The 20826-nt window shown below is 38.8% G+C and overlaps 1 protein-coding gene across 1 annotated transcript in view; it reads left to right on the top strand.

Moving 5' to 3' along the window:
* syngr3a (synaptogyrin 3a) overlaps positions 1–18999 on the top strand; it is a 72025-nt gene extending 53026 nt beyond the window's left edge. Inside the window, exons 3-4 of the mRNA XM_063058863.1 lie at positions 9728–9873; positions 11653–18999. Of these exons, the coding sequence (XP_062914933.1) occupies positions 9728–9873; positions 11653–11844 (338 nt within the window). The 3' untranslated portion in view covers positions 11845–18999. The remainder of the gene's footprint in view (positions 1–9727; positions 9874–11652) is intronic.
* The last annotated feature ends 1827 nt before the right edge of the window (positions 19000–20826 follow it).

Below are 20826 nucleotides of genomic sequence, written 5' to 3'. Positions count from 1 at the left end.
ATCGAATTCAACCTGCATTTTGAAAGGGAGAAGCTAAAGTCAAATGTATCACTAGAGGAAAGGGAATTGCTCTTGAAAGAGGAGCTAGCCAAAGATGATTGGAAGAGGGCACTAGCATGGATGACAGCACAAAAGCAATGGCTGTAGTTTCCGTGGACAATTCGGAAGGCACAGGATAGATGCATCCCAGAGATGAGGAAGTATTCTAAAGGCAAGATGACGCAACCTTGACTGACAAGTAAACTCAAAGACAGCATAAAAGCAAAAGAGGGCATACAATACAGCAGAAATTAGTGGGAAGTTAGCGGATTGGAAAGCTTTTAAAAACCACAGGAGGTAACTGGAAAAAGCCATGAGGAGGGAAAAGATGAAGTATGAAGGTAAGATAATATCAAAGAGGATACCAAAAGTATTTTTCAGATATATAAGGAGTAAAAGAGGTGTCAGTAGATATAGGAAAACTGAAAAATGGTACTGGAGAGGTAGTAATGGGTGACAGGGAAATGGCAGATGGACTGAACCAGTATTTCACTGTAAAAGAAACTAACAGTGTGCTGGAAATTCAGAAGTGTTGGGTGCAGAAGTGAATGCAGTTGCTATTTCTGGGGGAGAAGGTGCTTGGGAAGCTGAAGGGTGTGAAGGTAGATGTCGCCTGGCCCAGATGGATAATACCCCAGGGTTTTGAAAGATGTAGCTGCAAAGATTGTAGAGACATTGATAATGATCTTTCAAGAATCAATAAATTGTAGCGTGATTCTGGAGGACTGGACAATTGCAAATGTAACTCCACTCTTCAAGAAGGGTGCGTGTCAAAAGAAAGGAAATTATAGGCCAGTTGCCCTGACTTCAGTGGTTGGGAAGGTGTTGGAATCAATTGTTAAGGATGAGGTTTTGGGGTACTTGGAGGCACATGATAAAACAGGCCAAATTCAGGATGGTGTCCTTAAGGAAAAATCTTGTCTGACAAATCTGTTGGAATTCTTTGAGGAATCAACAAGCAGGATATTACAAAGCAGAATTGGTGGATGTTCTGTACTTGGATTTTCAGAATGCCTTTGACAAGGTGCCACACATGAGGCTACTCTGCAAGAGCCTGTAGCATTACAGGAAAAATACTACCATGGATGGAGCACTGGCTGATCGGTAGGAGGCAGAGTGGGGAAAAAAGGGAGACTTTTCTGTTTGGCTGCTGGACTAGTGGTGTTCTGTAGGGATGGGTGTTGGGACCATTTTTACGTTGTATGTCAATGATTTGGACGATAGAATAGGCAGCTTTGTGGCCAAGTTTGTGGATGATACGAAGATGGTTGGAGGGGCAGGAAGCATTGAGGAAGCAGGAAGGTTGCAGAAGGATTTAGGCAGATTAGGAGAATGGGCAAAGAAATGCCAGATGGAATACTGTGTCGGGATGTATACGATCATGCACTTTGGTAGAAGGAATAAAAAGATGAACTATTTTCTAAATGGCAGAAAATTTAAAAATCTGAGGTGCAAAGGGACTTGGAGGTCCTTTCTTGTGCAGAATTCCCCAAAGGTTAACTTGCAGGTTGAGTCAGTGTTGAAGGCAAATGCGATGTTAGCATTAATTTTGAGAGGACTAGAACATAAAAAATAAGGATATTGTGCTGAGGCTTTATAGGGCACCGGCGAGGCCTCACTTGAAGTATTATGAGCAGTTTTGGGTCCCTTATCTAGGAAAGGATGTGTTGAAACTGGAGAAGATTCAAAGCTGTCTCATGAAAGTGATTCAAGAATGAAAGGCTTATCGTGTGAGGAGTGGTTGATGGCTCTGGGCCTGTACTTGCTGGAATTTAGAAGAATGAGGGGGAATCTCATTGAAACCTATTGAATATTAAAAGGCCTAGATAGAGTGGATGTGGAGAGGAAGTTTCCTCAAGTGGGCGAGTCTAAGACCAAAGGGTACAACCTCAGAACAGAGTGACATCAACTTAGAATGGAGATGAGGATTAATTTCTTTAGACAGAGGGTGGAGAATCGGTGGAATTCATTGCCACAACTGTCTGTGGAGACCAGGCCACTGGGTGTATTTAAGCCAGAGGTTGATAGGTTTTTGGTTAGTTAGGGTGTGAAAGGACGTGGGGAGAAGGCAGGAGAATGGTGTTGAGAAGGAACTGGATTAGCCATGATGAAATGGTAGAGTAGACTGGATGGGCCAAATGGCCTAATTCTGCTCCTATGTCTTATGGTCTCATTGCCATCCAACCTGATGGCAGGAACATCAATTTCTCCAACTTCTGGTAATTTTCCATCGTCCTCTTTCCCCTTCCTTCCTCTTCAAGTCCCCACTCTGGCCCCTTACTTCTCCTCACCTGCCTATCACCTCCCCAGTTATTATTCCACAACCTTTAAGCTCTTGAACCGAAGGTGATAACTTCACTTGCCCCGTCATTGAAATGATCCCACACCCTATGGACTTACTTTCAAGGACAATTCATCTCATGTTGTCGATATTTATTTATTTATTAATTATTATTTATTTTTATATTTGCACAGTTTGTTGTTTTTGCACACTGTTTGAACACCCAAGTTGGTGAGGCCTTTCATTTATTCTAGTATGGTTATTATTTTCTTATGGATTTATTGAGTACTTCCACAAGGAAATGAATCTCAGAGCTGTATATGTTGTACTTTGATAATAAATTTACTTAGAATTTTGAACTTTGGTGCCCCTCCTCCTTCCCTTTCTCCCATGGTCCACTTCCTCTCCAGTCAGATTCCCTCTCGTCCAGCCCTTTACCTTTTTTGCTAGACACACTATATAATATAGGTTGCGCATGTATTTCTGATATTCCACTGTGGGACTTCAAAAGAACTTGCACAAAGATACTTTTCATTCTTTAAAATGAGAGAGAAAAGATATAAAGTGGAACCGAGATGCAAGTTTTTCAGAGAGTCGGGGCATGTGGTGCGAGGAAGTCTCAGAGGAAATGGTGGAAGTGGATATGTTTTTAAAAAAAAACAAACAAACATTTGGGCAGGTACAAGAAGAGAAAACGCTTAGAGGAAAATGCCCAAATGCAGGTGAATGGGACTAGCTGAAATAGATACCCTAGAAACACACACAAATAGGTATAAGTACAAATTTCAAATAGGTACCTTGATCGGTATGGACAAATTAGACCAAATGTCCTGTTTCTGTGCTTGTATACCTCTAATGATTCTTTTAATAAAATGTAAATTCATGGATATGAGTGTAGAACATAATTGTGTAAGAATCCTAATATTATTGAATTTGATTATAATGGAAATTCATATGTATATATTGCACGTGGATCCTGAGTGCTGATAAAGAGCAAGAGGAATCTAGACATTATTTCCTGATGGAAAAATCATAATGATCAAAAGCTACTGACTATAGGTTACTGAGTGAAACATCTGAGACTAGAAGAGACTCCACTTCCTCTCTTCTGCTCTCAGCCCATTTTCTCCCACCAGAATATTAATAGGATACACTATGTTTTGACCTTCCAAGTACTGTCTCCATGCCTTTCACCACCTTCACTAAGAAGTCACCTCAGGATAATTTTCCCCTCTTCAGGCCAGGATGGCCCAGTGAATGACTAGGCCCAGTCGGGTTATCAGTCGTTCCAATTTGTGTCAGAGCTGGCAGTTTTCCTAAAGGGTCTAAACTTAGATTTTCCCTTTCTGCAGGTGCTGTCTGCTGGGATGGGGTAATGCTCGGCCAGGGGTACTGGTAGAGGTAGATACATTAGGGATGTTTAAGAGATTGGATAGGCACACAATGAAAGAAATATGGAGGGCTATGTGGGAGGGGAAGAGTTAGATTGATCTTGGAGTAGGTTAAAAGGCTGGCACATCATCTGTACTGTATTGTTCTATGTCCCATGCTCTGTATTTCCAGCAGTGGCTGTGTATTGCATCCTGCAGTTTCATCATTACTGTTTTTCCTTCTGTTCTCATTCATGTCCCTCTGTTTACACCACCTCTAGATACATCAGTTGCAATTAACAAGGTGGACACATGCTCTTAGCTGTCACCAATGCCATCTGTGACAATCGGTTTCTCCTGGCTTTTACCATTAACACAGGCATTCCCTTTGCTCACATGTAGAAGCAGGTTCTGTCATCTGATCAACTGGCTGATCCAACCCCAACACCAATTTCACACTCTCTCCCTATATCACTGGACTCTTGTGCAGTTTAAATGTCTTCAGTCTCAGTCTTGAATATGTTTAATCACTCTGCTTTCACAGATCTTTGGTTAGCTAATTCTAAAAAATCACAATCCTCTGAAAGTAAAACTTTCTCTTTAGCTCCATCCTAAATGGGTGATCCCTTATTTGAGCTTGTACCCCCACCTCCTCCCAGATGAAGATACTCCCTCTGGGTTAAACATCCTCTCAGCATCCATTCTGTTAACCCCTCTTAAAATCTTTGTTTCAATAAGTTCATGCACTATTCTACAGTGAATAATAGCCTTCATCGTAGGAATAAACTTGAACCTTCTTTGCATTTAGGATATTTCCTTCAGCCGGTGAATATTTAATATTTTGGAGAACTAGTCATTGGATTCATTCAGACAGGGACTGATAGATATCAGGTAGTAAATGGGATATGGAGAAGGGGATAGTGCATGAAAATGGCACTGAGGTAAATATCTGTCTTTGCTAATGTGCTGCCGTGCCCTGGAACCTATTCTCCCAGTCCACTTGAGACAAATCTGTCCTCATACCATTGTAATAGACTTTATTCAAAATTAGGCTACTAGTTTCAGAACCAAATTTCTTGCCATCAAAGTAGATTTGAAATTCTACCTCTTGGGTAATCCTTCACAATGGCTTCATTCATTAATTCTACCTTATTGCACTATATCAGATGTCAAAGAGCCTGCTCCCTGATTGGTTCCCAGTGGCTTCTGAGAAATCATCCTGAATGTTTCCCATAATTAATGCAGTTACCTAAAATCCTTTATACTCTACAATATTAGGTGTACTAAAGGACAGAGCCAGTGATATACTTTTATTATTTCTTACCTCCAGCCAAATTAATTCTACATCCTGATCACTGAACTAGTATCATTTATTAGAACTCCTAACTTTTCCTTTGTTTTCTTCTCGAGTATGAAATACTCCGAAATATTCACTTCCCAGCATTGCCCACATTGCAACCATACCTCTGAATTGCTATAGTTGACAGACTCATTTACTTTTAGTTGTGCAATCACTTAATCTGTCAGTCCTGAAGAAGGATCTTGGCCCAAAACGTCGACTGTTCATTCATTTCCTTAGATGCTGCCTGACTTGTTGAGTTCCTCCAGCATTTTGTGTTGCAATCAGTTGATCGATCTTGTTCTGAATGCTGCTCACATTTTGATGAAAAAGCCTTTAATTTTACTTATCATTTTAGTTAGTCTGACTCTATTTGCTCACATACTCTTTTGTCCACTTAAAACACACAGTATGTGTTCCATCCTTTTTCTTATCTTTTTCTAATTTTGAAATGTTAACCATGATGCTCTGCACAGATGGTGCCTGATCCGCTGAGTATTTCCCACCTTATTATAGACAGAGTATAACTAGACATTGATAATGTTGATTAATTCAAAGAAGTACTGATGAAGAAATCAGTCAGACTGTGGTCGGGCATGGCAGGGAGAGTTTTCTTCCTTCTCCCGTCTGCGTGAGATGTGGGACATTCGAGAGACTTTGAACTTTTTACTGTGCCATGGACTGTTCTTCATCAAGTTATGGCAGGGGTCCCCAACCTTTTTCGCACTGCGGACCTGTTTCATATTGATAATATTCTTGCGGACCGGGGTGGGGGGCGCGTGGGTAAGGTTGCCAACGTACAAGAGTAGCAGTCAAATACGTTGTGTTTACCCCGAGAAAGACTACAATGACCATGAAGCCTTGCGCGGGCACCAGTGCGCATGCTGCGTGTACGTGCCGATTTCTTAAAAATCGTTTTTGCTGATTCTATTGGCGGCGGGGACGACGACAACGGGGCAGGGGGGGTGTGTTAATCACGACTGGAGTATAGGTGATAAGTGGCTAATACACTCAATTTCGTTTCTAAAAGGTTTTATCTAATGAATTTAATATTAAACACACAGCGCATATTTTCCTCGCATGAATATAGCGATAAGACAATTATCAGGGGAGGACAGGGGAGCTTGAAGTTAGTGTTGAACGAACTTCCAGTAGAAGTGATAGAGGCAGGTTTGACATTATCACTTAAAGTGGATAGGTATACGGACAGGAAAGGAATGGAGGGTTATGGGCTGAGTGCAGGTCGGTGGGACGAGGTGAGAGTAGCGTTCGGCACAGACTAGAAGGGCCGAGATGGCCTGTTTCCATGCCGTAATTGTTATATGGTTATATAAGTCACTTATAATAGCATCATAACGTTTTAAGTAAAGTTTGGATATCAAACACACAGCACATATTTTCCTCATATGAACATATAAAATCATTGCAACGCACCAATATCGCTGAATCAGTGGGAGCCTAAAATGATACTTGTTTTCCTGCAACAAGACGGTCCTATCGAGGGGTGATGGGAGACAGCGATACTTGAAGGGGGTTCCTTATGTCCAGTCTGTTCCGCAATTTGGTTTTCGTTGCATTCATTGCAGAGATATGTTGGAAATGGAAGCAACGTTTTCAGTGCTTTCGTGACTATCTCAGGATATTTAGCCTTGACTTGATCCGGAATGCCGGCAGAGATGTTATGTCAAACATATTTTTCAGCCCGCCGTCATTTGCAAGCTCGAGGAGTTGATCTCCTTCCCGTGCTGACATGGATGACACATGGGTAATGACCTCGCGTGCGTTCAAGCTCAACAGTGGGCGTGACGGGGAATGAGGAAAGGTGCAGCTGACTCATATGGCCAAATCATATCGTTTCCTCGCGGCCCGGTAGCACATGCCTTGCGGCCCGGTGGTTGGGGACCGCTGAGTTATGGTATTGATGCACTGTTGTAACTGTATGTTATAATTATGTGGTTTTGTTAGTTTTTTCAGTCTTGGTCTGTCCTGTGTTTTGTGATATCACGCCGGAGGAAATATTGTATCATTTCTTAATGCATGCATTACCAAATGACAATAAAAGAGGGACTGCGTATCTTCATAATCTAATCTAATCAACAGTTTAAATTGGGGAACAAGCTGATTTAGATGGAGTGAACATTGCTAATTATGGTTAATGACAAACATGACAATGTTGATGTTATAAAACAATTCAAAGCAAGTAATGGATAGATGTTCATTGTTATTAACAGTAGAAGGATGCTTGATAAGCTGTCCCAAGCTACTCCCTTTGCTTTTTGTTTTGTTATGAATCTGTTTATACCAATGGCATTTGGTAGGGAAGAGTCAATGCTAAAAGGTTCTCACTACCAAACTGTCAGTAACTAAGATTTTATTCCTTCTAGAATTGTTCATTAAGACAAAACAGCACCAATATTGTGGAAAGTTTAAAGTTTTACATGAGCCTTATATAGGCCTCTGTTCTGTGTGGCTGGATTGCCGAAAAGGGGTTGGTCTCACTGAATAGCTAATAGTGAGGAAGAAAGCTGTGGACTGCAGAGCGAGGTCTGTGGACTGGCCAAGAGGGCGGGAAGATGATATCCGATTCAATCTGGAGCAGTATGAGGTGAAGGAGAAATAGGGTTGTGTGATAAATGATGAGATGTTGGTTGTGTGATAGCAAAGAGCAAGAAAGGTAGATAGCGGTCAAAGTGGTATATGGGATCATTGTCTTTATTGGATGAGACATAGTAAATTAAATCTGGGAAATTATATTAGAACTGTATGAAACCCTAAGTTAGGTACAAGTGTAGTTCTGGTTACTGCATTAAGGGGAGGATGTGATAGCACTACAGAGATTTCAAAAATTACAGAGATTCGATCAGTGGGGTAGTTCAGAGCAGAAAGAAGAGTCAATCATCGTGCACATATTTAAGAGGTCTGGGTGGTGAGTGGAACATCTTCCTGTAGTAGAAGCCGTCAGTATCTAGATGCATATAATTAAAAATAATAGTTTGAAAGATTATAGTGGAGCTGAGGGAAAAAGGAAATAATCTATCCAAACAGCCATATTGTATGGGTTTGGAAATGGTTACCTCAAGTTCGCAGACGACACCACGGTGGTTGGCCTGAGCAGAGGGGATGACAAGACAGCCTACCCTACAGGGACAAGGTCCAGCACCTGGCCGCGTGGTGTGCCGACAACAACCTGGCCCTTAACACCCAGATGACCAAGGAGGTCATTGTGGACTTCAGGCATGTTAAGAGCCATACTCATGTCCCCATCTACATCAATAGAGCTGTAGTGGAGTGTGTATCAAGCTTCAAAGTCCTTGGTGTCCACATTTCCGATAAGCTCACCTGGTCCCTGAACTCCTCCATCCTGATCAAAAAGGTGCAACAGCGCCTTTATTTCCTGCGCAGCATCAAGACAACTTACCCCTGTCCCAGGATACTGATGGACTTTTACCACTGTACCATTGGGAGCATCCTCACCAACTGCATCTCAGTGTGTAATGGCAATTGTCCCGTATCGGACCGCAAAGCACTCCAGCGTGTGGTGAAAACTGCCCAGCGGATTATCAGCACCCAATTGCCCACCATTGAGAACATCTACCATAAACACCGACTGGGCAGGGCGTAAAGCATTATCAAGGATGCATCTCACCCTAATCGTGGACTTTTTACTCTCCTCCCATCCGGTAGGCGCTGCTCCCGCACCAGCAGGCACAGGAAGAGCTTCTTCCCTGAGGCTGTGACCCTGCTGAAACTCACATCACAGCACTAAGCAGTATTGCACCCATATTGTACTGCCTCAGTACTTTTATATTTGTGTGCTGTAGCACTTTTTATTCACAGTTATTTTGTAAATAATACTATTCTTTTGCACTTCTGGTCAGATGCTAATTGCATTTCATTGGCTTTGTATCTGTACTTGGCACAATGACAATAAAGTTGAATCTAATCTAATCTAAAGGGAGATGGGGCACAAATCCTCAGCACTCTTAAAAGGTTTTTTGGATGATATTCTGTAACTTTCAAGGCAAAGTGCCAGGAGCTAAGAAGTGTGTGCTTTATAGACAGAGTACCCTTTGTGAATGTAATTTGATCAGTGGTAAGCGAGACAATCTGCAGATGCTGGACATTCAAGCAACACACACACGAAATGCTGGAGGAACTCAGCAGGCCAGGCAGCATCTAGGAAATGAGTGCAGCATGTTCCTGCTGAAGGGTTTCAGCCCGAAACAGTGACTGTACTGTTTTCCTAGGTGCTGCCTGGCCTGCTGAGTTCCTCCAGCATTTTGCATGTGTTGCGTATGATCAGTGGTGTTTTTATTTCTGTGCTGTAACTTTGTATCATTCTATAATTCGCTGCAGATAGGGTAAACTTTGTTTTAGGGGCTTTTGCTTTACATTTTTATCAATTTTTATGTTCCCAGCTTCATTCGTAATTATTCAACAGTAATCCATGGTTGACAATAATAATGTGCACATACTCCATTCTATCAAAGGCATTCCTTCCCCTCTAGGCAATTTAAAACACTTCCACTTTTCTAGTTCCAGTCATATTAACCTGAAATATTAACGTTTTTCCTGTCACCACAGATGGTGTCGTAACCTGTTGAATATCTCTAGGAATTTCTGTTCTTGTTTAGATTTCCTACATTCACAGTTTCTGCTTTTCACCGACTAACTTGACGCATTTTGAATCTGTTTCAGGGCTGTGGACATTCTTGTGGTTCGTAAGCTTCTGCTTTTTGGCAAATCAGTGGCAACACACCCCATCAGAAAACCTTCCTCTCAACCAAGGTGCTGATGCTGCGCGGGCTGCCATTGCCTTTTCTTTCTTTTCCATTCTGTCGTGGGTGAGTATTTCAGACACTATGAGCGAACTTGATCACAAGCTGTTATTGAGGCCCTTGCATCCAATAATCCAGTCAGTGTGAAAGAGGATAAATGACACCCCAGTGAAAAATCAAATTTCTTATTGTCCCATTTCTTTCAGCTGTCATTCAAGCTCTCCAACTAGAAAGTTGTGAGAATATGATTTTGGCCTAAGCTTTGTGCTTCTGATGTAGAAGTGAGAATGATGCAAGATCGAACTGTGGCCTGGCTGACACTGTTAGTGAAAGAGCCATTTGAAGGATATAATCTAATTAAAAATCTGTATCAGATCTAAAGTTCTGTAGTAGAGTACAAACGTTCCCTGTACTCTAATAAATTGTGATAAATTCTGTCACTTTTTTTTCAGGGGTTCTTGACTCTCTTGGCCTTCAACAAATTTAAAAGTATAGGATTTGTTGAAGATGTCCAAAGACTGGTCCTTCAGTCTTCACCATCTTCACCAATATAAACCGCCCTTGTGCCTGTTAACAAACTGACTATATCCCTATCACAATATCTTTTTAATATCATTAACAGAATACATTTAATTATTGATAAGATTTTATTTCATTCTGTGCTCTGAGACTAAATAATTAACATCTCATTGCATAGTAGTTTACCTAACCAAGATAGACTGAGATTAAGCACGTTATTGAAAGCTGTTTTGCAATAACCTCTTGTGTTCACAAGCACAAAGTTAACCATGTTAGTCTTTCACAAAATAGTTTGGAATTTGGGCATTGTTTCTGAGAAGATCATAGCTAATAGATTCTTTTTAGCTCAATTTCATAATTAATATAATTCTCACAAAACTGAAATCATAGCAGGAATAAGTGCCAACAATCTTGAATACAAATAAATCGTACAAAATCCAGATTCCAATGCTAAGTACTAAAACACGAAATATTGCCACAATGCACAAAATTCTGGAGGAGAACTGAGCAGGTGAGGCAGCATCTATGGAAATGAATGTATATTCAATGTTTCGGGCTGAGACCTTTCTTTGGGACTCATTATTAAACAATATTAGCGCTATTGTTTTCACTTTATGTACCCCTGTAATTGAAAGTATAGTGTAGTTTAGTAAGGAATGAGATGCAAAAACTTCCCCATGTGACAAAAAAAATTCACCTGTATTTTATTAGCAGTATATACCTTTTTATGAATTTAGTCACTGTATGTAATAACCTGTCCTTAATATAGAACACATTTTTCTGCCATACAAAAATCCTGACTCTTTACATGCAACAAATCCCAAGCTGTATACTCAACACATCTTTAGTTCCATTATGTGAAATCAATGTGGAATCTAGTGCACTGACAGAATAATAAATGAAGAACTTTAAAGTAGTTGTTCTCACAAATGTGTAAAACATTGGTAATACTGTACATAATTTTAAAGTGAATTTAATTAATATTAAATCTTGGGAAGTGGATGGTGAAAGTAAATAGACAGGTTATAATATTTGCTATGAAATTATACAAATCTCATTTGGATGACAGTGAGAGAGATGCATTTGAACATCAGTTTCAGAAATCATTGCCCAACATATGGTTGAATTCCTAACGTAAACAAGTCTTACTGTAGTTTTCTGAACACCTGTGTGCTTAATCTGAGAACATGGAATACTGTATTGTAAAGACACTTGACTAACCTCCACTAAATTAACTGCATTTCTGTTATATTTTTCCTGTTTGTGCCGAATTATCATATACTAACAAGCATAATAATATTTTTCCTTTAATGAATCTCATTAAAGGCTGGTCTAGCCTTTAAGGCATGGCAGAGGTACCATTTGGGAGCTGACTCATCACTCTTCTCCCACGATCACTTGGACGCTGGCCATCCACCATACAGTACTGGAATTGAGAATGCAGAAACCTTCCAGAGCCCACCGTTTGCTGAAAACCTGGGTACAGCCTCCAAGGGATACCAAATACCATCATATTAGAGACCAAAGGTCCTACTTGTCACTTAGAAATACAGTTTCCCTTTTGTTGGCCTAGATAGATTTCTAATCCAGCCTATCAAAGATCAGATCTATTTATTGTCTTTTGTCTATCCTCTTAACCCCCTACACTGTTTGAACTACGACTTGTCAATTCCCACCAAGAGTCCTGACCTACCGAGTGAACTTGCGAACAGTTTGCAGTTTGCAACCGTTTTTCACAAGCGATCAAGCCAAATTGTTGAAGGATTTTTTAAAGCTGCATTGGGGACTTGATATTTAACTAGTTAAACTGAAACCTATGTGGGCCAATGGAAAAGGGATATTGTAATACAGATCTTAGCTGTGGTGCAATGTGGTTCACTGGTTGGTTAGCTGCAAGAGTACTAAAGTGCTGTCTAAGATCACTAGGCTTTTCATGTGCTAAACTGATGTTGGGTAACCTTTCTTTGGCTAATAGTGCAGTGTACTCACTATATTAGAGGTATTGTCATTCTTGTATTAATCTGTAGAATATACTTTGGAAACAGCCTCTTCCAACAATAAAGCACCTATTTAGTGTTTTAGGAACTCTCTCCTTGTTTAGGCTGTCTGTGAACTCATCATTCACTATTCCACATGATGTGCTAGGTTTTCTAGTTAGTGTATAAAGCTTTAACTTGTCAATGCTCAGAGCTAAGTGGGGATGTGAATTTTGTCTGTATTCCTGCTGTCTGAATTAACTGTATAGTTGCAAAATATAAAAAATCATGAGCAACTTAGAAATAAGTCAGCTGAACTTTTGAATAGGTACCATGCAAATATTTTAAAATACTGTTTTATACATGTGATTGCAGATGTATATGATTGAATAGAATATTACTCAAATAGTATTGATTGTGACTTTAGTACAGCCTGACTGTTTCTATATAACCTAAGGTTTTGTGTGTGTGTTTTTTTTTCTATGGTAATCTCATTCTTATAGTAGGTCTGTGAATGGAATTGTACATGAAATAGATCATAAATAACCCAAAGGGGAAAGTCACCACACATAACAGAAGGGAGTCTTTTAAACCTCTGTAAACCAGGAACACCTAATCTGTTCTTTGAGCCTTCAGGTCCATGCCATCAAAGTATGCTGGAACTCTTTTGACTATGGATAAGAGAATGTAATTAAATAATGTTAAAACAGTCTGAAACATCCTATATCCTTTTGTGATGTATGTATGTACTGCCAGTTGAGTAAGTGTATCCTTAATATTTGAACTTTAACCTTTTTCACCAGCATACAACCTTTGTAACAATTTAACAAAATGATGCCAGGACAACAAAGTGCAATTTTGTATTTTTATTTTGTAGGGAATCAATTAAATGTCACAAATGCAAGATTCAAACAAAGTTACTTAAAATATCAGCAATGGTGCAAGTTTTGAATTTAATTTTCTAATCACAGATGTGCCAAGCATTTTATAAAGACTAAATAAATATGTGGGCTGGTGAAGTGGAAATATTTTCCAGTTTGAACATTTGGGAATTTATGTTGAAGAGAAATGGCCTGGAAAGGGAAATGGGATCTACTAATCAGACATAACTAATAATTCACTTGCATTTGAATTCACCATTTCTTAGAATTGTATCGGACAGTGTGTTTATTTAAACTGACCACATATCCAGAGAAAGTGTCTTGTTAGTAAACCAGTTCTGTGATTTCGTGCTTTATATTTAAGTAATTCCTCCATTTGAACACAACGTAATGTTAACATTACAAGATTTAATACAGATTCTAAATAAGAGGAAAATTAAATGACCTCCCTGCAAGTGCTTACAATTATTTTCTTCCTCGTAAAATTAATTTAACAGGGCTAAATTAGCTGATATTAACTCCATACTGACACATACTGCTGGTATTTTGTTTTGTAGAGAAACAAACAGTGCCTTTTTTTTTAAAGTTTAACGAAACCAAACATCACAATAATCCTTTTGACTATGTGAATGATATATGGGGAGTAGGGGGAGTAAGGGTTGCTGAATCTGTAGGTTAAGATAAATCATATTAACGATAGAGTATTGCAAATGTGGCTTGCATAAGTTTGCCGGAGTAACTGTTAATGCTTGTAAATAGCAGTTTAAAAACCCTTGTTTGTAAGGGAGACAACCTAAGCAACACCCTCTTCAATGACCTTAAAGGCAATAAAATGCAGAAATATAAAAAGGTGCCAATTAAATTCATAGCCACCCAGAAGAATGTTATTCAGCCCAAAGTATTTGTGTCAGGTTTCTCAAGAACTATCCAATTAGTCCATCTACTTATCTTTCCCCAACAACCTACAAATATTTATCCTCTTCCCTTTTTAGGAGCTAGTATTGAATTTGAACGCGTGCAATCGAAATTAACATTACTAGTTGCATATGCTTTTTCACCTTGTGTCACTTCTCTCTCTTTGCATACTGATTAACCTCTGCCTCCTCTCTTAACAATTCGTACGCCACTTAAAACAATTTTTCCACATTTAATTACACAATTTTAAACACATCTTTCAAATATCGTCTCTGGCCTCTCTGAAAGGGAAAAATCTTGCGTGTCTCTCTTCACTTATATAAAGTCACTCATTGTTGGTGCTATTCTGGTGAATATCCTCTACACTCTATCAAAAACATTCATAATCGTTCTACAGTGTGATGGCTGCAACTCAAAACAATATTTCTAGTAGGATTCACACAACCTTTTGGGAGGCTTGCACATTTTTTACTGTAGGACTTAATTTAGTCAAGATCTCACTCAATCCATGTCCTGCAACTTTTTAAAATAAAACTTGTATACACTTATTCCCACTCGATAATCATCCCATCCAATCTCATCAATGTTCCTGCAGCTCCTTTAAAATTGCAGCATTTAATTCATATTGACTCTTATTCTTCTAATGAAAATCACTCGTATTCTATATGGTACAGTTCAATTTCCAAGTATTTGCTCACTTAACCCATTCTGTATTCCTGGAATGGGATACTACTCACTATTTACTCAATTTCATAGTTCTTTTTTTTTTTGAAAACTTTGAAATTATCTTCCCTATATTTATGTCCAGGTCACTGAAATATATTGAGGAAAAATATCCAAAATGTATATCATTAATTCCTTTCTTGAAAAGCTGTATTCTTTCTGCCACTTAGCCAATTTTTTTAATTACCCCCTTAATCTCATGGGCTTTGATCTTGTTGACATGTCATGTAATTTGTCAAATGTATTTTTTGGTGCTGGTCTTTCCATTTTGAGCTATCCTGAACAGTTAGGGCCCTCTCATTGAGTGAGGATCTTTAATCCAATGTAAAAAGTAGTTATACTTAGAGAAGTTCAAACAAATTCTTTACCAGTACCAGGTGTGGCTTTTTATTTGGCCTTTAGCTGGCAAAGTCATTTAATCAGGCCCCAAGACTGTTGATGTGGAGCAAAGATGGAGACTTTTCTTTAGAGCGTGGGATAAATGTTGAGGCTTGTCAATGTATTTCTCCTTTCTGTCACGATATATGTGGCATAGTCAGGAATTAAAGCATTTTGATAGGAATTTTAATTTCAAGATGCTTGGTCAGGAAAACATCTAGTACTTTGTACCATTGATGCAATTTCTATCAGGCATTAAGTGAGCTTGAATAACTGTGTTTACAAACACATTGGTAACAGTTTTAAATAAGTAGAAGCCTTTCCCATGTTACCCAATTTATTCCTGAACTTGAGGATAAGAGCCAATCAAGATAGATTAGCAATCTTCCTAAAGGAAACAGGAGACTTGCCTCCACTTGATCTTCAGTAATAGTTTCTTATGCTATACGCTTTTACTTAATGATACCTTTGCTTCAAACCTCAGTCTAGTTATGCAATTTCACACGTTTATTGTTCTCCACGCAGCTATGTTTTAGCGTTGTTTATCCCCTTAACTGTGTACTTTCTCAAATCCAGTATTAGTTGTCATTACTTATATGTCCAAGTCATGAGGTTGTGTATTCAAGTCCCAGCTCACAATGTAGATGAGTCTTCCAGTGCAGATTGAGGGAGTGCTCCACTGTTGGTGGCATTGTATATTCTGTGAGATCTTAAACTAAGACTTAATCTGCTCTCCTGTGAATTTACAAGCTTCCTTTGGCTTGCTTTGAGGAACATATGCCTTAAACCTATTTTGGGAGCATGCTATATGGATGCCACTATCTACATCGTAATAGTGACTATATTTAAAAGCTACTTATTGGCTCTAAAGTGCTTTGGAACATCGTAATATTCAATTTTAACATTGAAATCGTGCCTCCTTATGACAAGTGTTTTCCTGCAGGGAGGAAAACCTTTACAGATTTTGATGTTACAAATTGAATTTGAGGAATTTACCAAGCCACAATGTATTTTCATGAGCTGTTTCCACATGTAAACAATAGCAGTTTTCATTGCTAATACTGCCAAATTTTAAAAAACATGTAACACTCCAGCATTTATACCATTTATTGATGAACAACTTGTATGAAATTAATTGGGATAATCAAGCTTTATGTGAAATGAGCATTCACTAAAGTGCATTTGAATTTTGTGTTCAAAACCTCGAGAAAGTAGTCTCCAATGATATTAGAAGAGATTACTCAAACTGTGATAATTGAGGTGAAGTAAGAGGGGGGGAAACTGATAGTTAACAGATCAACTACAATATTAACTGTTTTAAAAGTGTTAGTAACAATTTGCTAGGTTTTGTTTTAAGCAAAGCAGAGAACTACTAATTTTAGTAAGGTTTTATTCTTATTAAGAAGATTAATGGTCATAATTGTGCTAGTTTACATTGCTTAATTTTATCACCTCAGGTAAATATCTGCTACAGTTACTGTTTTATTTAGAAGTAGCAGATTGGCACTGTCAATGTCCATGGACGTGCTGAAACCGTGAGATTTGGTTTTCTAATCATCTTGTGAACTTAAAAACATAACACAGATTTACAGTACCTGACAACTTTAATGAGAGTTCAGAGAAATTAGAAGTAGCCAGACAACGACTACCCAACCTTTTATCAAAAATACAGATCAAACAGATTAGCCTGACCAAGTGATAACATTATTTTCCTGGATTAAACTTGATCTCTTGCAGTAAGCTGCAATGGACACACTCCAACTGAAACATGAACTTTTTGAGATAACTGTAAATTACAAATTTTAAAAAAACATTCAATCTGAAGATTAGACTAGTGATTTCAAACTACCCTGAAAAAAAGGTCTCAGATTAAACAAGTGTGATATGAAATAAGTGTGCATATGGTCCAATTTAGTGGTTTATGCTCCCTACATCAAAGGTACCTAAAATATCCATGTTGCCATATTGGCTAAGTTGATGCCAAGAAACTGAATCCACTGCCAGACCAGATATGCTCCTTTCTTGCATCAGACATGTATTATCACTCCTGCTGCATGATAATGTTTTAGTCCAAGTGATTACAGTGACAGAAAATTTGCAAATGGCATTAAGTTAACTGGGTAGAATTACGATCATCTCTGCATAGTCTCGGCAAAGCTACTGATAGCTCAGCACAGAAGCTGAAGGACGTGATGGCACATGTAAATAATAGTGTAGCTCTCAAGCTGTAAATGCCTGGAACTTCTGCATTTTAAAATAAACTCTTTGCAAAATTCTGATCATTTGGTATGGTGTAACTTGCTTTGCTCCAGATATTGCATTAAAAAGCAACAAGAAGTTGTTTTCTTGGATCTGGATGTGATAGAGGACAACTAGTGGCTCACACTTAAAGTGAATCACAAAGTTTGATTTGGCTGCTCTATCTCAAATAAATCTCCATCCTCTCATTTATTAAATTTCAGGTCCTTGTTTTTAAATCCCACCAATAGCATCACTCTATTTCTGCAACTTTCTCCTGCATGATTCTGAATGCATCACAATGATCTGCTCCACAGAACTCCTTGGGATCTTCCCTGTCTTGAAAGGGCTGTAACTGATGAAGGTTCTGTACCCTGTTTTTAAATTTCTTTCTGTGGTTTACTGAAGTGCCAAAGAAAAATGCCAATGCGCCATAGGCATTTCTAAATGAACAGTTTCGTGGAAATGATTGTAAATGAATTCAAACAAGTTCTTTAAGGTACTGAGTTAAACTGATACCAAGTAAAAAGTCATTAAGATATGTGATAACCCACTGCTTTATCATAACATAGCAATTTGTTTTCCTTCATGTATTCTCAATTGTATATTATAATTGTTTTTCTTGGAGACTTGAAATGTGTTTGTGTGATGATGTCAGAATTATCTTTTATTATTTCTCAGGTATTACAGGCCATTAACTAAACGTTAGCAAACATATCCATATGTGGATAAGTGGACACTGCATTAACTTTTGTTATATCCCATACAATTCCTTTACGAACAAATGTACAAAACACTGGAGGAACTCTGCAGGTCAGGCAACACCTATGGAAATGAATAAACAGTAAATGTTTCAGGCTGAGACCCTTCTTCAGGCCTTGGCCTGAAATGTCCACTGTTCATTTCCACAGATGCTGCCTGACTTGTGGAGTTTCCCCAGCACTTTATGCGTGTTTGCTTTGGATTTCCAGCATCTGCAGACTTTATCGTGTTTATAACGGTCCTTTAATCATAAAATAACTTTGCACTGTGAATCTTTATTTACTTTAGATAAATCTCAAATTTTATGCTTTGCCTAAATTTAGTGAGTTATGTTTAATGAATTAAACTGAAGTTACAACCTAGCAAAGATCTAGTAGCACAATCTTTGAAAGATTACAACCTGTCTTCTAACATAGAATGTTAATTTTAAAAGCTATCGAATTGGGATCTTTTTGTTTACAAACACAATAAAATAGTCATTTCATTCAAGAGAAAAGCATATTCAAGAAAGATGAACCAAAAGGTTCCAGTGTGGCAAAATGGTGCACGTTGTAATGCTCCCTCTTCACCAAGGTTCATGGTTATAAAGTACAGTACAGTTACTGTGGTGCTTATGTTGTGTTAAAATAGTGTCCACAATCAGTGATGTATGGAAAATATAAATAATTAAGTGAACTACTGTATTTACATCTTCGTTTATTTGTTCTTAAAGAACAATGCTCTGTTGTTGTAATCAGTAATCTTGTGCCTGTGTACAATAAATTCTCAATAAAGATGTGTCAATGCACATAACCTGTAGATGGAGCACGTCATTTATTGTACAAATAACTATTTTCTGATTTTTCTTGTGTAATCTCTGGTTTGAAATACAGTTATAATTATGTTGCATTTCATCAGGGTAGTTCAAAATAAGCAGATTTCTTCAGGTTAGTTCAAAATAACCTGATTTCTGTGGTTTTAACTATTTATACCATAATGGGATTCTTCACAGGGCATTGATGCTGTAAGATTTAGAATTTAAGATTAAAATCCATAAACTCTTCTTTAGTATGTACCATCTTCCACATTTGCTATCTATCTAATATCTACAGCATATCATTTGCTTTTTAGTTCTTTAAATGGTGACTATTTTGTTTAAATTTTAAGTATTCCTTAAATCTGCTCATTCTCTTTCGCCTATTATCTCTTCAATGAATAACACCTCCTTTTGAGATGATCACAACAGTTCAAATTTGGTGTGGAATGGGAAAGCACTAGTGACTGAAAAACAGGTGTCCATAAAGCACTTACACAATCTCTGAAGCAGAGAAACATAGAAACATAGAAAATAGGTGCAGGAGTAGGCCATTCGGCCCTTCGAGCCTGCACCGCCATTTATTATGATCATGGCTGATCATCCAACTCAGAACCCCGCCCCAGCCTTCCCTCCATACCCCCTGACCCCTGTAGCCACAAGGGCCATATCTAACTCCCTCTTAAATATAGCCAATGAACTGGCCTCTACTGTTTCCTGTGGTAGAGAATTCCACAGATTCACCACTCTCTGTGTGAAGAAGTTTTTCCTAATCTCGGTCCTAAAAGGCTTCCCCTCTATCCTCAAACTGTGGCCCCTCGTTTTGGACTTCCCCAACATCGGGAACAATCTTCCTGCATCTAGCCTGTCCAATCCCTTTAGGATCTTATACGTTTCAATCAGATCCCCCCCCCCCAATCTTCTAAATTCCAACGAGTACAAGCCGAGTTCATCCAGTCTTTCTTCATATGAAAGTCCTGCTATCCCAGGAATCAATCTGGTGAACCTTCTTTGTACTCCCTCTATGGCAAGGATGTCTTTCCTCAGATTAGGGGACCAAAACTGCACACAATACTCCAGGTGTGGTCTCACCAAGGCCTTGTACAACTGCAGTAGTACCTCCCTGCTCCTGTACTCGAATCCTCTCGCTATAAATGCCAGCATACCATTCGCCTTTTTCACCGCCTGCTGTACCTGCATGCCCACTTTCAATGACTAGTGTATAATGACACCCAGGTCTCGTTGCACCTCCCCTTTTCCTAGTCGGCTACCATTCAGATAATAATCTGTTTTCCAATTTTTGCCACCAAAGTGGATAACTTCACATTTATCCACATTAAATTGCATCTGCTATGAATTTGCCCACTCACCCAACCTATCCAAGTCACCCTGCATCCTCTTAGCATCCTCCTCACAGCTAACACTGCCCCCCAGCTTCGTGTCATCCGCAAACTTGGAGATGCTGTATTTAATTCCCTCATCCAAGTCATTAATATATATTGTAAACAACTGGGGTCCCAGCACTGAGCCTTGCGGTACCCCACTAGTCACCACCTGCCATTCTGAAGAGGTCCCGTTTATTCCCACTCTTTGCTTCCTGTCTGCTAACCAATTCTCCACCCACACCAATACCTTGCCCCCAATACCATGTGCTTTAAGTTTGCACACTAATCTCCTGTGTGGGACCTTGTCAAAAGCCTTTTGAAAATCCAAATATACCACATCCACTGGTTCTCCCCTATCCACTCTACTAGTTACATCCTCAAAAAATTCTATGAGATTCGTCAGACATGATTTTCCTTTCACAAATCCATGCTGACTTTGTCTGATCATT

This window comes from Mobula hypostoma, chromosome 9 (genome assembly GCF_963921235.1).
Source record: "Mobula hypostoma chromosome 9, sMobHyp1.1, whole genome shotgun sequence".
Lineage (NCBI taxonomy): Eukaryota > Metazoa > Chordata > Chondrichthyes > Myliobatiformes > Myliobatidae > Mobula > Mobula hypostoma.
Note: the sequence above shows the minus strand (reverse complement) of the source record. Positions and strands in the feature narration are given on the sequence as shown.